General features: G+C 47.6%; 2 protein-coding genes across 2 annotated transcripts in view; one reads left to right on the top strand and one right to left on the bottom strand.

Annotated features, from left to right (window-relative positions):
- LOC119163610 (uncharacterized) overlaps window positions 1-12,600 on the bottom strand; it is a 154,362-nt gene that overhangs the window by 82,506 nt on the left and 59,256 nt on the right. The window lies entirely within an intron of this gene.
- The window catches only part of LOC119164927 (uncharacterized), a 423,059-nt gene continuing 417,558 nt past the window's right edge, over window positions 7,100-12,600 (top strand). The window contains exon 1 of the mRNA XM_075873329.1: window positions 7,100-7,532. Within this exon, the coding sequence (XP_075729444.1) occupies window positions 7,506-7,532 (27 nt within the window). The 5' untranslated portion in view covers window positions 7,100-7,505. The remainder of the gene's footprint in view (window positions 7,533-12,600) is intronic.

Genomic DNA, 12,600 nt, shown 5'->3' with positions numbered 1-12,600 from the left:
GAGGACAGAAAAACTGATGGCCACTACATCATCTCAACGACTCAGGGAAGGTGCGCGGAATGCAAAAAGAATAGAACGAATCAGTGCCAGCAGTGCAAAAAGCGGCTGCACAAGAAATGCTTTGCCGCTTACCACGGTTTGGGATTTGCTCACTGTAGTACAGCTACTAGTATGAAAGAAGAAATTTTCATAAAGTCTTGTTATAAATATATATACTTTTCAGAGACATTGTATGACGCTAAATATTATTCTTCAGTTATGCTGAATAAGGAAACCCGGCTGAAAAGTCAATAAAAGTTGTTCCAGAGAAACTGTGTGTTTTGCATATGAGAAATGCCAATGTTCCAAAAATGGAACATGCAAAAAAACATGCTTAGTCATTGTGAATGTGGCTGTATTTTTGATCATAGGTAATTTAGAAGGCCAATGCAAATTATCAACATAAATATTAGTTTTTTTCCTATTGCTTCATAGTGCGGCATTTAAAAGGTTAACGCCTAATGTTTCACACATAGTGTCGAACACACACATAGTGATTAACGAAAGAACGTCGCAGCCATTTCCCCCTGGCGTCGTATAAACACTACGGCAGGAGTTGCTGCTCTATCGAAGGTTAAGATGAAGGTCGCCTTTTGGAGGGCTTGGCTGTCGAGTAAGAGCACACTCGCCTCTTCCTCAAGGACGCACTTTCTCGTAACGCGCACACTTTACGTATAATTGGACAAATATACGCGGTCAGGTGCTGAGTTCCGGTCGGGCCGTACAGAGACCGCAAACGTTGGTCAAACGGGGCCTACACGATCTACGCAAACACAGGCTGGGTGCCGGGCAAGAAGGAGCCGCTTCCGGGCAAACTCTCGTAGCTGCCATGCTGCCATGCCCTCTCGTAGCTGCCATGCTGTACGAAGGAAAGTGAATAAATATGGACCTGCTCACTTGATTCAATCTGAAGGTTACACGTGGAGGAAATGACAAGTCATTCTTGACCAACATGCGCTTTTCTTTCGTGCTACTGAATCCCTACAGTGACTCACGGGATGTATGACGTCAGTGAATTACGACCGCAAGTTGGTTACTCGAATTACGTGTGTGTGGCTCACTATTCGTGTTCATATGTTGATTATTAGCGATGAAGCCTTAGATGCCGCATCAAGCGTGAAAAACTGACCGTAAGCATCATACAAAGCGTAATTACGCAATGACGTCATACGTGACGTCGTTATGACATCATCTTGACATGACAAGTCGCGAGAACTTGTGACGTCATCGTCGCTTGGTCAAAGGTTGGTACGATCGCGGAGGTAGTGTGAAAACCAGGTAAGGCGCAGAATAACATCTGGCGTATTATACGCACCATCGACACCACGATATGATTACAAGAGACGCCCTGGAGGAGGGCTCCAGAAATTTTGGACCATCTGATGATCGTAAACGTGCATTGACATCGCACACGGGAAGCTATAGGCCTTCGTCGAAACGCGACTGTCCTGGCCGGGGTCGAACGCGCGACCTCTGAGGTCAGTAGCCGAGTCACTATAGACCACCATCACGTGTCACCGTGGCCACCGTGACGGGTCACTTACGTAAAGCCAGGGACCCAGGACAGGCTATTGTGAGAAGGACGCCATCGTTTCGTTTGTCATTTTTCACCCATTGGGCTCAACAAAATGGGAGAGGGGGTGGGGGAAGTTGTGATTAAACGTCGCCTCCTCGCCCCTCTTTCTGTGATGGGGAATCCTGCGTGCACCTATGTTGGTTACTGAAATACGCGTATAACAACCTTCGGTTTATTGATGACCAGTCTTATTGCAACTGCGAAATCGAAGGCATCTAACGTTTACAAATGAGGCTAGCTGCAAACAAGAAAACATGCATTGCGTTGCAGGAACCGCTATGCGATTGAATTCACCGACTGATTTCGTGCTTCTGCGTGGTCGCGCTTTCAACTTTAGCATCGCTACGCTTACTTCCGCAAATTGACGGCGCATTCTTCTGTGTAAGTGCATCAACCAGCCCCACTGATTGGGCTATAAATTTCTTCTGATACCCCCCCCCCCCCCACCTTTCTTTAAACTCAATGCGAAGTGCCTTGTCGGCTAAATAAGAATGATTACTCCAGTGATTGCTCTTTTCTATCACTTTTTTCCTTCTCACCCCGGAAAAAAAAAAGAAAGGACGCAGGAATTGAGAAGAAAGAAGAGACAGGACCGAATCCTCCTGACTTCCTTGTTGATTGTTTACGAGCGGACCACGAAAACAACAAAAACGAAATTGGGAACCCTGAAGAGCGACCGAAAAATAGGCCCTATTATGCCACAGCTTCGGAGAACACGCTGAAAAGTCTAGGGCCGCTAATAAAACAGCAAGCGGTGAGAGGTACCAGGAAATATTAGAGCAGGATGAAAAACGGGGCTTTGGGGGGGGGGGGGGAGGAGTGAAAGGTTGGAGTTGCACAATCTGGTGGACCTGTTAAATTAACGGGAGGGAGGGGGGCAAAGGGAGGGGGAGCTCTGCTAAGATCGAAACAGGACGAAAAAGCGTGGAAAGGATAGTTCCGAGGGCTTCCGTGGATGGAGAGGGGGGGGAGGGCGTGACTGAAAACGTTGGGCAACATGGTGGGCCTGTTAAATCAATGGCACAAGGGGGGAGGCAAGAGAGGGGGGGGCTCTTTCAGCCGCTCAATTCGTGCTTGGCCAAACAAGCCCCGACAGGACACCTTGTATGTACCTTGCGGAATGTCTTGATCAAGACGCTAGCAAAGACACGTACGCTAGAACAGATGGCAAGGGAAAGGGGGGAGGTTAAGTAGTGCGGGGGGGTGGGGGCCATAAGCTTTCGCGGATACGAGGAAGTATATACTTAGTTGCGTAACTTTGTTATATCGACGCTGCTTACGCAAAGAGACACATGCAAGATGGCCGAACTGTGGCATCCCGTACCTGGACCTTAGTGTATACCGTTCGTATAGACCACGTCGTCAGACCGACAGAGGCGTCGAAGGCACGGAGTCTTTCTTTCTCACGAGAGGAGGGCGTTATTTATGGGAATACCCGCCCGCTCGAACTCCATGTTGGGAAATCGGGCTTCGTTCCGTGTGCTCGCCAGCGAACGCTAAAACCAAGCGTCCATGTTTGTTTGTATGCTTTCGCGTTGAGGCTACGTGCTAGTGTACTTGACGCTGCCCGTTGTTGCCAGCTCACAGGACCGGGGTGAGCGACCGGGAGATTTTTATTGCGCGCCATATTTCTTCGAGCGAAATTGGGGCCCGCCATGTTCTGTACACGTCGTGAGCGTTGTCTCTCCACATCGTGCATGGTTCGACGCCTGCAGCACGGGTTTGCGGAATAGCAACACTCCAGCGATCGTGCTGGGCAAAGGACTCAAGCCCTTAACCTCTTAGTAGGAGTGGCTATTCGATCCACACTTGGGAGTGCTCCCTAAATTCAAAGGGCTACTCTCAAGCGCGGCCAGCCCGTCCTGTCAATGTGTCTTGTGTAACTGAGCAAGCTGGCAGACTAAGGTTTTGCGGAAATTCTAACATCCGGAATGATTGACACACCCCGATGAACTTGTGTGTGTCCCTAATTTCGGGACGTTTCTCACTGTCCCTTTACGTCGCTATTTTTTAAAGAACAGATGCAGCGCCAGGAACCGTATGGGTATTACATAGCAACCCCCCCCCCCCCTCTCAGAGCGAACAGTCAAAACGCAACTTTCCCGCTACATAAGACAACTTGATAAAACTAATCAACAGACAAGGAAGCTAAGGAATGTATACGGGACATTTTTTGTAGTGTTTTACGGTATTCTGGTAATTATGGCATTAATGAAAAATAATTAAAGCGCACAAAAAGCAACAATGCCGCAAGGGGCCCTGAACTTACAGGGCTAAGATAACGTGTCCGATGCTCTACCAACGAAGCTACGGCAGCGATTACTCTACTATGTAATTTACCGGGTATTTCTGTGCAGGTAAACTTGGGAGTGTTCGCCAGCGCCGCTCGTATCCACGATGGCGAGTGGGAAACACTTTTCTTTGTGCCAGTCAGCATTCGTACGTAATACACGATCTTTTTAGAGAGCAGGCAGCTGACCGATAAACCCTCGCAGCTAAAGGTGTGAAATCTGCCAGTACGAGACCATCGCTATGAATGAGCGAAAGAAGGGGGAATTGATCAGGATGTGGTTTTCCTTGTTACGCTGCTTATGCACACACCGATGAAACCAACGAACAATGAAACCAAGGAAAGTGTGAAAGAGATTACGCCCTCCATCCGTCCCTCCCTCCCTCCCGTCTTCTCTCTCTTTCTAGGATTAGAGAGGATCGAGTCGGAACAGTTCTGTGTCGTCCTATCTGCTTGTGCATTCTTCGGAGACCAACCGAAGGATTAACGCGGATGTTGGACGATGAAGCTCGGCATGATTGATTTGTGGGGTTTAACGTCCCAAAACCACCATATGATTATGAGAGACGCCGTATTGGAGGACTGCGGAAATTTTGACCACCTGGGGTTCTTTAACGTGCACCCATATCTCAGCACACAGTTCTACGAGATGAAGCTCCGCATCAGGAAGCTTTCATATATATGATATTTCATTAGAACAAACAAACAAACAAAAAACAAACAGGAATCGAGGATGATGTTTACTTAAAACAGCGAGATTATATATATATATCTGAATATACACATCACAAAGAACCCCAGGTGGTCTAAATTACCGGAGCCCTCCACTACGGCGTCTCTCATAATCATATGCTGGTTTTGGGACGTTAAACCCCACATATCAATCAATTATCGTACACATCACAAATACAAAAGGTCTCGCCGAGCCGAGACGAACCTGTACGCAAATTCGTTTTCCGTGAAAACCGTCCAGCGGTAGCGACTCTCTAGGCAAAGCGGCAAAACGTATGAAATACAGCATAAATTATCCCCCCCGTTAAAAACCACGTGACCACCTCACGAGAACCCGCGAGAAATGCAAGGGTGATGACGCGGCCGGGTTTACATCGTGAGGCGTCGGCGGCGATTGCGGCTGCGATAGCGTCACCGACGTGACGCCGCCTAACGGTTGGAAAACAGCTTTAAACGTGACTGGTGATGGGGGGTAGCGTGGCACATTTCAATCGGGGCGAACGATCTAGGAAGAGGCGAACGTCCGCCACCAAGCATCCACCTTTACTCATTTCGGGCCCGTTGCGCAGTGCTCATTAAAGGGTCCCCAATCAACCTTTTAATTACAAAAACAACATTTAGAAAAAACAAGCGCGCAATCCCCTGGCGTTTTTGGTTTTTTCGGAGCGATTTGCGTCGCGAAAAGAGGTTAATCTGACGGAATTGTGGTTGAAACTCTCGATTGGTGTAGACGTACGACGAATATCAGTCGTCTCCCACCATGGTTTGCCTAAAAACGCTGCATGCATCCACCTAGCCATTTTTTCTTTAGCTCACATTGCTGTCATACGCGGTCAACTGATTTCACTTTGATTAGTCCGTTTCATATCACACAGCTGCAGATAACAGCAGGTAGGCGAAAAAACGCAGAATTTTTATAGTTAGTACTGATATTGTGGAGCTGTTTTATAAAAAAAATAAGTGGCGAAGAAGAGATAGCGAGTGTAGGAATGGTGTGAAGGCGAGAAAGATACTACTCTCTCGTATTTGAACATGGAGTGGTTAAGGGCCCTTTAAAATATGGGGAGTGGGGTGTGAACTAGTGCGCCGCTGTAGTGTTGAGTAGGGGTATTCGCGCAATTGTTGTGTCACAAACGTTACGACCTGTAGACGACTTCATCATATCTAGTGGACCAATGATTAGTGATTGGGCTTTCCCAATTTCTGTGGCACACGTGCTAATATCTCTTCTGTAAAAAAAAAGGGGGGGGGGGTTGCAGATGGGACGGACAGAAGTTTTGTTTCGTCCAAACATAAACAGATTCTCTGTAAAAATAAGAATTTTTCGAATAAAGCATCTGAAAAGCGGCGAGAGATTCACGCCTGCAGTACAGACGTGTAAGTACGTACACGCTATATCTCCCGCAACTGTTGCTTCACGCCTATAGCGGAGAGGCCACGCGAACTTTTCCGGCAATGGTGGCGCAATAATCATTAAGCGTGCGTGAGCGCGATGCTACGTCGTGATTGGGGATGGTCGGTACCAGACGAAGAAGGCCGCAGCGAAAGCAGACGTTAAGAGAGGAAGAGGAAGCAGACGAAAAAATACGAAGATGAAAACAGACGAACGAAGCAGGAAGGAAGGCAAAAAGTAAGGAGGCGAAGAGCAGACGAGAAAGCAAGAAAGCAGACGAACGAAGGTAGAAGTATATAAGCGACGTAGAGGGGTGAAAGCAGACGAGAGATAAGGTATAGAGAAGAAGATCAGAAAACCCGCCGACGACGCAGCGAGCGTCGTCACGACCTGTGCGCCATTACTCAACGGGCGGTGGCCCGAGGGCTACAACCTGTGTTGTGTACACAGCGGTAGTTCCGTATAGGCTAACGCAGCCAGGAGAGAGGCCTGGTCGTGCGTAGAGGGAAGCCTTTGCGGCAAGATGCGAGATGAGAGAAAGCTAATTAGAGATACTTGTCGGGAATTACTTTCGCCTTGCTGCCAACGCGGGCGCAGGAATATTGTCACGTAGCCATAAACGATGCAGGGTTCATTGAGCAAGCAAAACTTTATTGGAACGAACTTGTGCTCCGTCATAAACTCACGGAAAACGCAAGTGTTGACGGAACAGCAAACCGAGCGACGTGTACATGGAGCGCTGTTCTGCGTTCGTTTTTACGTTCACGTTTTCTCTCGTGGAACCGCCGCATAAACATGACAGTAGTATCGTGACGAGAGCCACAGGGTAGATGTTCCCTCGGTCACTACTTAAAAAAGAACCTTTTTTTTTTGATCCAGCGGCAGTGACATTACATTCCTGCCGCGGGGGCAGAGTGAAACGCTGTCCATATCAGATCAGATATCCTGCGCGGCATAGACAAGAAAAAAGAGGGAAGCTAACGCTTCGGTTTGAACTTCGATAAGATAACCTGGCGCGGCCAAATGCTAGAAACTAAAAATGCTAAGTACGTAAGCATGTACACCAGAAGCCACACGCTGGCCACGGTAGCACGTGATTTTGCGAGAACGGCGTACGGGGCAGCAACATTTCACTGACTGAAGCAAGATTGACATCGTGCTGCGACACCGTCCACGGCTCCGTTTTGTAAAAGGCCTGTGAAGGCAGCGTTGAAGCCACCGCGAACTTGACGCGTTACGACAACAGTGGCGTGAAAGTTGTGTCGTGTGGGCTCGAGGGCCGACGTGTCGGTGAAAGTGAGAATCTCCTCCGAAGAACAACGAAATGTACGAGGCATCCAGCCTAAGCCTAACGACATTAGGGCGGTACTTCGATAAGTTGCAGAAGCACGACAGCTACGTATCGTCTAGCCGCAGGTGTGTCGTAAAAAAAGACGTGTTGGCGATCGACCAAATCTTCTGCGCCACTGCTGTGCATGCCGAAGACACCTGGATTGTCAGCGGTAAGGCTTTCAAAAGTATTTTACGTTATAATCTGATCAATTAAGAATCCGCGGCGCGTTTGCCCGAGCGCAGATGTGATACGAAAGACAAAGCGCAAAGATGGTGCGCAGCTGTATCAAGCTATTCACGCTGATACTTCTTCAACGCGTTTAACATCTGTATTTTCATAAACACTAGCACAGTTACTACGTGCGCTTATAAATACTAAAGATTGACGGAGCAGGCGTAACTTAATGGGATCAATACGTTCAACCAGATTAATGGATTATGAATACCGTGGCATTCAGCCAGAAACGCCCGCATGCGTAAAGAAGAAAGCAGATACACGGAGAGGTCACTTCAAGAACAGTTTGTTCTAGCCACTGTGCCGTTCCTCGAATCTAAACGTACTACAGTGGTTGCATTCCTACATGACGATAACATCGCTAATTTAAATTCTGCACGCCACTGCAAGTCACTTCGATGCCGGATTTTTAATTTTTTTTTTACGAAATCAGTGGTGCCGGTGTTGCTTCAGGCAAAAGTGTGGCACGAGATGGTTATCATATGAAAAAGAATGTTAGCAAGGAAAGAGATACTTTTTTTTTCGGTCAGCTTAAAGTGCAAAGCAAACTAAACAAAAAGGAAGGAAGGCATGGAAACATTTTTATGTGTTTGACTTTTATTGCTCAGTTCTCCAAAAGAAAGTGTGTTGCGAGCTGGTTCAGCAAGCTGTCTTCCTAAATAATTTGACTTAGTTAACTGCGGTCTTTCTTCCGGGTGTTTTGATCCTACAGTCAAAGTTTGTGTCGGTGGCTGTCTGAGCATCTCTAACATAGATGCAGTAAGAGCTTGATTTGGGTGAGTTCGTTCAGTTTTTCAAAAGCACAGCGCGAATAAAACGGGACAATAAGATAGAAACACACAACGACATCACAAGCACCGACTTGAAACTGCGAAGGCATGGTGTGGAGAAAACGAAACCAGTTGTTACACGACGCTTGTGATGTCATTGTGCGTTCGTTTCTATTGTCATGTTGTTGTCAAAGCGAAAGCCTGACACCGTCGTAAGCAACGCGAGTGCTGTGAAGAATAATGATCATGTGAGGACGTCATGACATGACGACGGACGTCATCTGTGAAGTTATAGTGAACCTACCTAACGATTTCATCATGACGTTACTGATCACCTGATTTGTGACGTCACTGTAACATCATATTACGACGTCATAGCATGACATCACTTGGTCCAAGGTGGTGTGATCACGCAGGCCATACAAAAACCACGTTAAGTGCAGAAAGCTTTTCGGAAGACGGTGGAGCTGGTGGGTCTGTTCATCGGCCAAGGAAAAAAAAATGGCCCCTTATCTGCGTGTTACACTGCAAATGTCGTCGAAAGAGGCCCCGCCACGGTGGTCTAGTGGTTAAGATACTCGGCTGCTGACCCGCAGGTCGCGGGATCAAATCCAGGCTGCGGCGGCTGCATTTCCGATGGAGGCGGAAATGTTGTAGGCCCGTGTACTCAGATTTGGGTGCACGTTAAAGAACCCCAGGTGTTCTAAATGTCCGGAGCCCTCCACTACGGCGTCTCTCATAATCATATGGTGGTTTTGGGAAGTTAAAACCCACAAATCAATCAATCAATGTCGTCGAAAGACGATAATCTTGCGTCTGGAGAAAGTGAATAAAACGTTCATTTGATGTTCTGCGCAACAAAAATTGGGGAATGGTATTCTGAATTAAGGCACTGCGTTGTGCTCGAGCGTGCAGAGGAAGCGAACGAGCGCATCAAGTCACGTCACACGTGAGACATGAGCGTCATCTAGCAGTTATCCTCAAAATGAAGTGTGCGGCGTGCTCGCCCATCTCAAAGGTGTAGAACGCAAGGCGACGGATCGGTGCCACCACCGTGCCGTCTTAGCGAAGCGTTGGAAACGCTCGCCTTTTCGTGCAAGCGTTGCATCGTCAGCGCAGCGTGATAACCGCTATGGTCCTTAAAATTATGTATGCCTTTTCTAGTAAAAACACACATACAGAATATTGACGTGTTGTTATGGTGCCTGAGATGTGCGCAATAATTGTTTTTTAATTGACAATCGCACAAGTATGAACGCTAAACCTTGAGCATTATTGGTGGGCGCTGCGGATGGGGTCGGCCGTTTGGAGTATCGCATGGTGCCGTTTCGGGGCAACGTGACAAACATACAAATGTACAGACAGTCAGACAGACCAAAATATTTGCGAAGGTCCCCAAGAAAGACTATCGTCTTTTAAACAAGGCTGGCTTTCGTCTTCGAGTAGTTTTAAACGGATGCGTAAGGGGCCTGTGAGTTTTAAGGGCTTTCACTGCAATGAATTACTTCAATTTACGTGATACACACCCAGGGCACAACGAGCTATAGACTTCGTACCACTGCTTGATCACGTGACCACACGTGCAGCATTGTCCAAACGGGAGTAATCCTAACCAGCACTGTTGCTGTGACCCGGAAGCCCCACAGTGACCTGCACGATGTACTACATGCATATATCTCGCTCTTGTCTTTTCGTTCGGGTTGCATGCATTGTTGCACGAAAGCTTCAAGAGATGAAGATACCTTGAATAGGGAAGAAGTGGGGCCCATAAGCGTGCGCAGAGGTCTCTGGGAGCGAAGCTTCACCACAGTGGCCACTCACTCCCTCGTTCCTTCCAACCGTTTTGCCTGAGGTCCTTACGATCAGAATGCAAAGACTGTGCTAAAGCCCCTCCCCCCTTCCCCCGTGTTTCTCTCCTACTCGTATATGGCGGGCTTGGAGTGATTTATACTTTGTTGTGAAGTGACACTATGAAGAGATACAATAACATGGTTTAGATTGATATACTGCACCCTGACCTTTCTAATGGCGCAAGTTTCCCTCTCATAGGTTCATAATTATACAGCGGAGAAAATCGCGGTTGAAGTTCGATGATTGATTGGTTTGTGGGGCTTAACGTCCCAAAACCACCATATGATTATCAGAGACGCCGTAGTGGAGGGCTCCTGAAATTTCGACTACCTGGAGTTCTTTAACGTGCACCCAAATCTCAGCACATGGCCCTACATTTCCGCCACCACCGGTAATGCAGCCGCCACAGCCGGGATTCGATCCCACGACCTGCGGATCAGCAGCCAAGTGCCTTAGCCACTAGACCACCGCGGCGGGGCACGCGGTTGAAGTTTATCTGGTTAACCATTCCTGCATTAAGATGCCTCAGCTAGCCCAACAAAAAGTTCTTTTAAACAATGATAAGAGGGCTGGCTTTTTTCTGGGTGAATGCGAAATTTATTCTTCGAAGGGTAGCGGTATTGAGCACGGAGTCAAGGAGAGCATATATATGTCCCACAGATGGTACGTAGATCGCTTCCGTACGTGTGTCCGCGCGCCTTCCGTTAGCGCTCCTTCCAAGAATGGTAAACTATATTTTCATTCCGTCTGTCTCAGTCACAAAACTATATACCGCATCGCATTAGGATGTCCTCCTTCCCTCCCACTCGTTCTGAATACACCGGTATTTGTTCGGCGTGACCATTCGTTCGTATATACGTTATCGGCGAATCGTGGGAACGGGCCCGAAAGTGCAGTAGCAATGGGCATTTGGCCTACATCAAATCGCCGCTCCCTGTTCCCCCATTGTCTTTGGTCGTGTGCTACAGGGGTCAGCAGCGCTTCCTGTGATACGAGACTCGGCAGAATTTCGTGACGTAGCTATAGAGCCTTCCCCGCCTCCAGTTGACCATGCAATCGAATGTGATGTGCCTGCCTCGACGAGTGCAATTTATGAGAACGCTGTCTAGCTAGAAGAGGCTTAGGGTTATCGTAAGCTGCATTGGTGTAGCGCTGAGGGTGCTGGGCTGTTGACTTCTGGGTCGCGGGTTCGATTCTAGCTGCGGTAGTTGAATTTAGATGGAAATGAATTGCTGCACGTACCTGTGCCAGTGGTGCCAGTGCTATTTAGAGAACTCCAGGGTTGTCGAAATTTCTGGCACCCTTCAATATGGCACCCTCATAATCATATCGTTACTTTGGCACGTTAAAACCGAGATATTATTGTGCTAGGGGTGTCCAGAATTTATAACTGTAGTATATAGCATCGAAGGTAGGTTAACGTACGCAAGGTGAAAAAGTCACTCTATGTTATATAGCAAAATTACTTTAAAAAAAAAGGCTTTAGCACTGAAATCATTCGATTTTCGAGCTTCTTACTGATAGTGAAAAATTGAAAAAAGTTTTTTTTCTTGGTCTCATTTATTTGCTAGGTACAACAAAATGAGTCTGAGTAGAGATAGTAAGTTAATTGTATGTGATGTGCCAATTTTACCAACTTTGTGTCGTGAATCTGATGCAATGATCAATCGTGAATTTTTATCACTTATTTATTTTGTAGCCCCAATGCATTTTAGTTCGTTCGACATTCATATGTTTACACGCACGCCTATATATAAGGACACGGGTTGATGAACATTTTGACCATTGTATTGGGACAAAGGGCTCTAATGTAGCCTATAACTTTTCATCCACCACTCTTTAATCCACCACTCTAATCAAAACTAATAATATCGACAATATAGAATATAAAAGTCTCGGATCGCGTGACCAGCCATTCGTATTTGTAGTCTGGGAATATTTTGCACGCCCCCGACCACGGACACGCGAAATGGCAATGCTACCGTCTTGCCAGCATTTTATGAAGGCGGAGCCCGTCACCGTTCCCATGAAGCCTCGGCACCGCCGGAGGTCTGCGTTTTGCCGGGTGACGTCACCAGCGTCGCGAGCACTCCCCCCCCCCCTTTTCCCCCTCTTCTTCTATTTCCCACACCGTCAATTCACGAACGCGTCTTTCACGTTTGTAGCTCGACGCGCTCCCAAAAGCGGAAACGAGTACAGGTAGGGTCAACTAAGAACGTCCCGACGTGCAGGGGACGTTTCGAGGACGTACCACGCAAGACGACGACGATGAACCTGATGACGAGGGACGACAAATGGCTGCTGGAGGTGTAGTAAAAAAAGGAACAATGAGAAGGTGGTGAAAAAGATGAGCGTACTCCGGCGGTTGTTGACTGATGATGA

Source organism: Rhipicephalus microplus, chromosome 9 (genome assembly GCF_043290135.1).
Source record: "Rhipicephalus microplus isolate Deutch F79 chromosome 9, USDA_Rmic, whole genome shotgun sequence".
Taxonomy (NCBI): Eukaryota; Metazoa; Arthropoda; class Arachnida; order Ixodida; family Ixodidae; genus Rhipicephalus; species Rhipicephalus microplus.
Note: the sequence above shows the minus strand (reverse complement) of the source record. Positions and strands in the feature narration are given on the sequence as shown.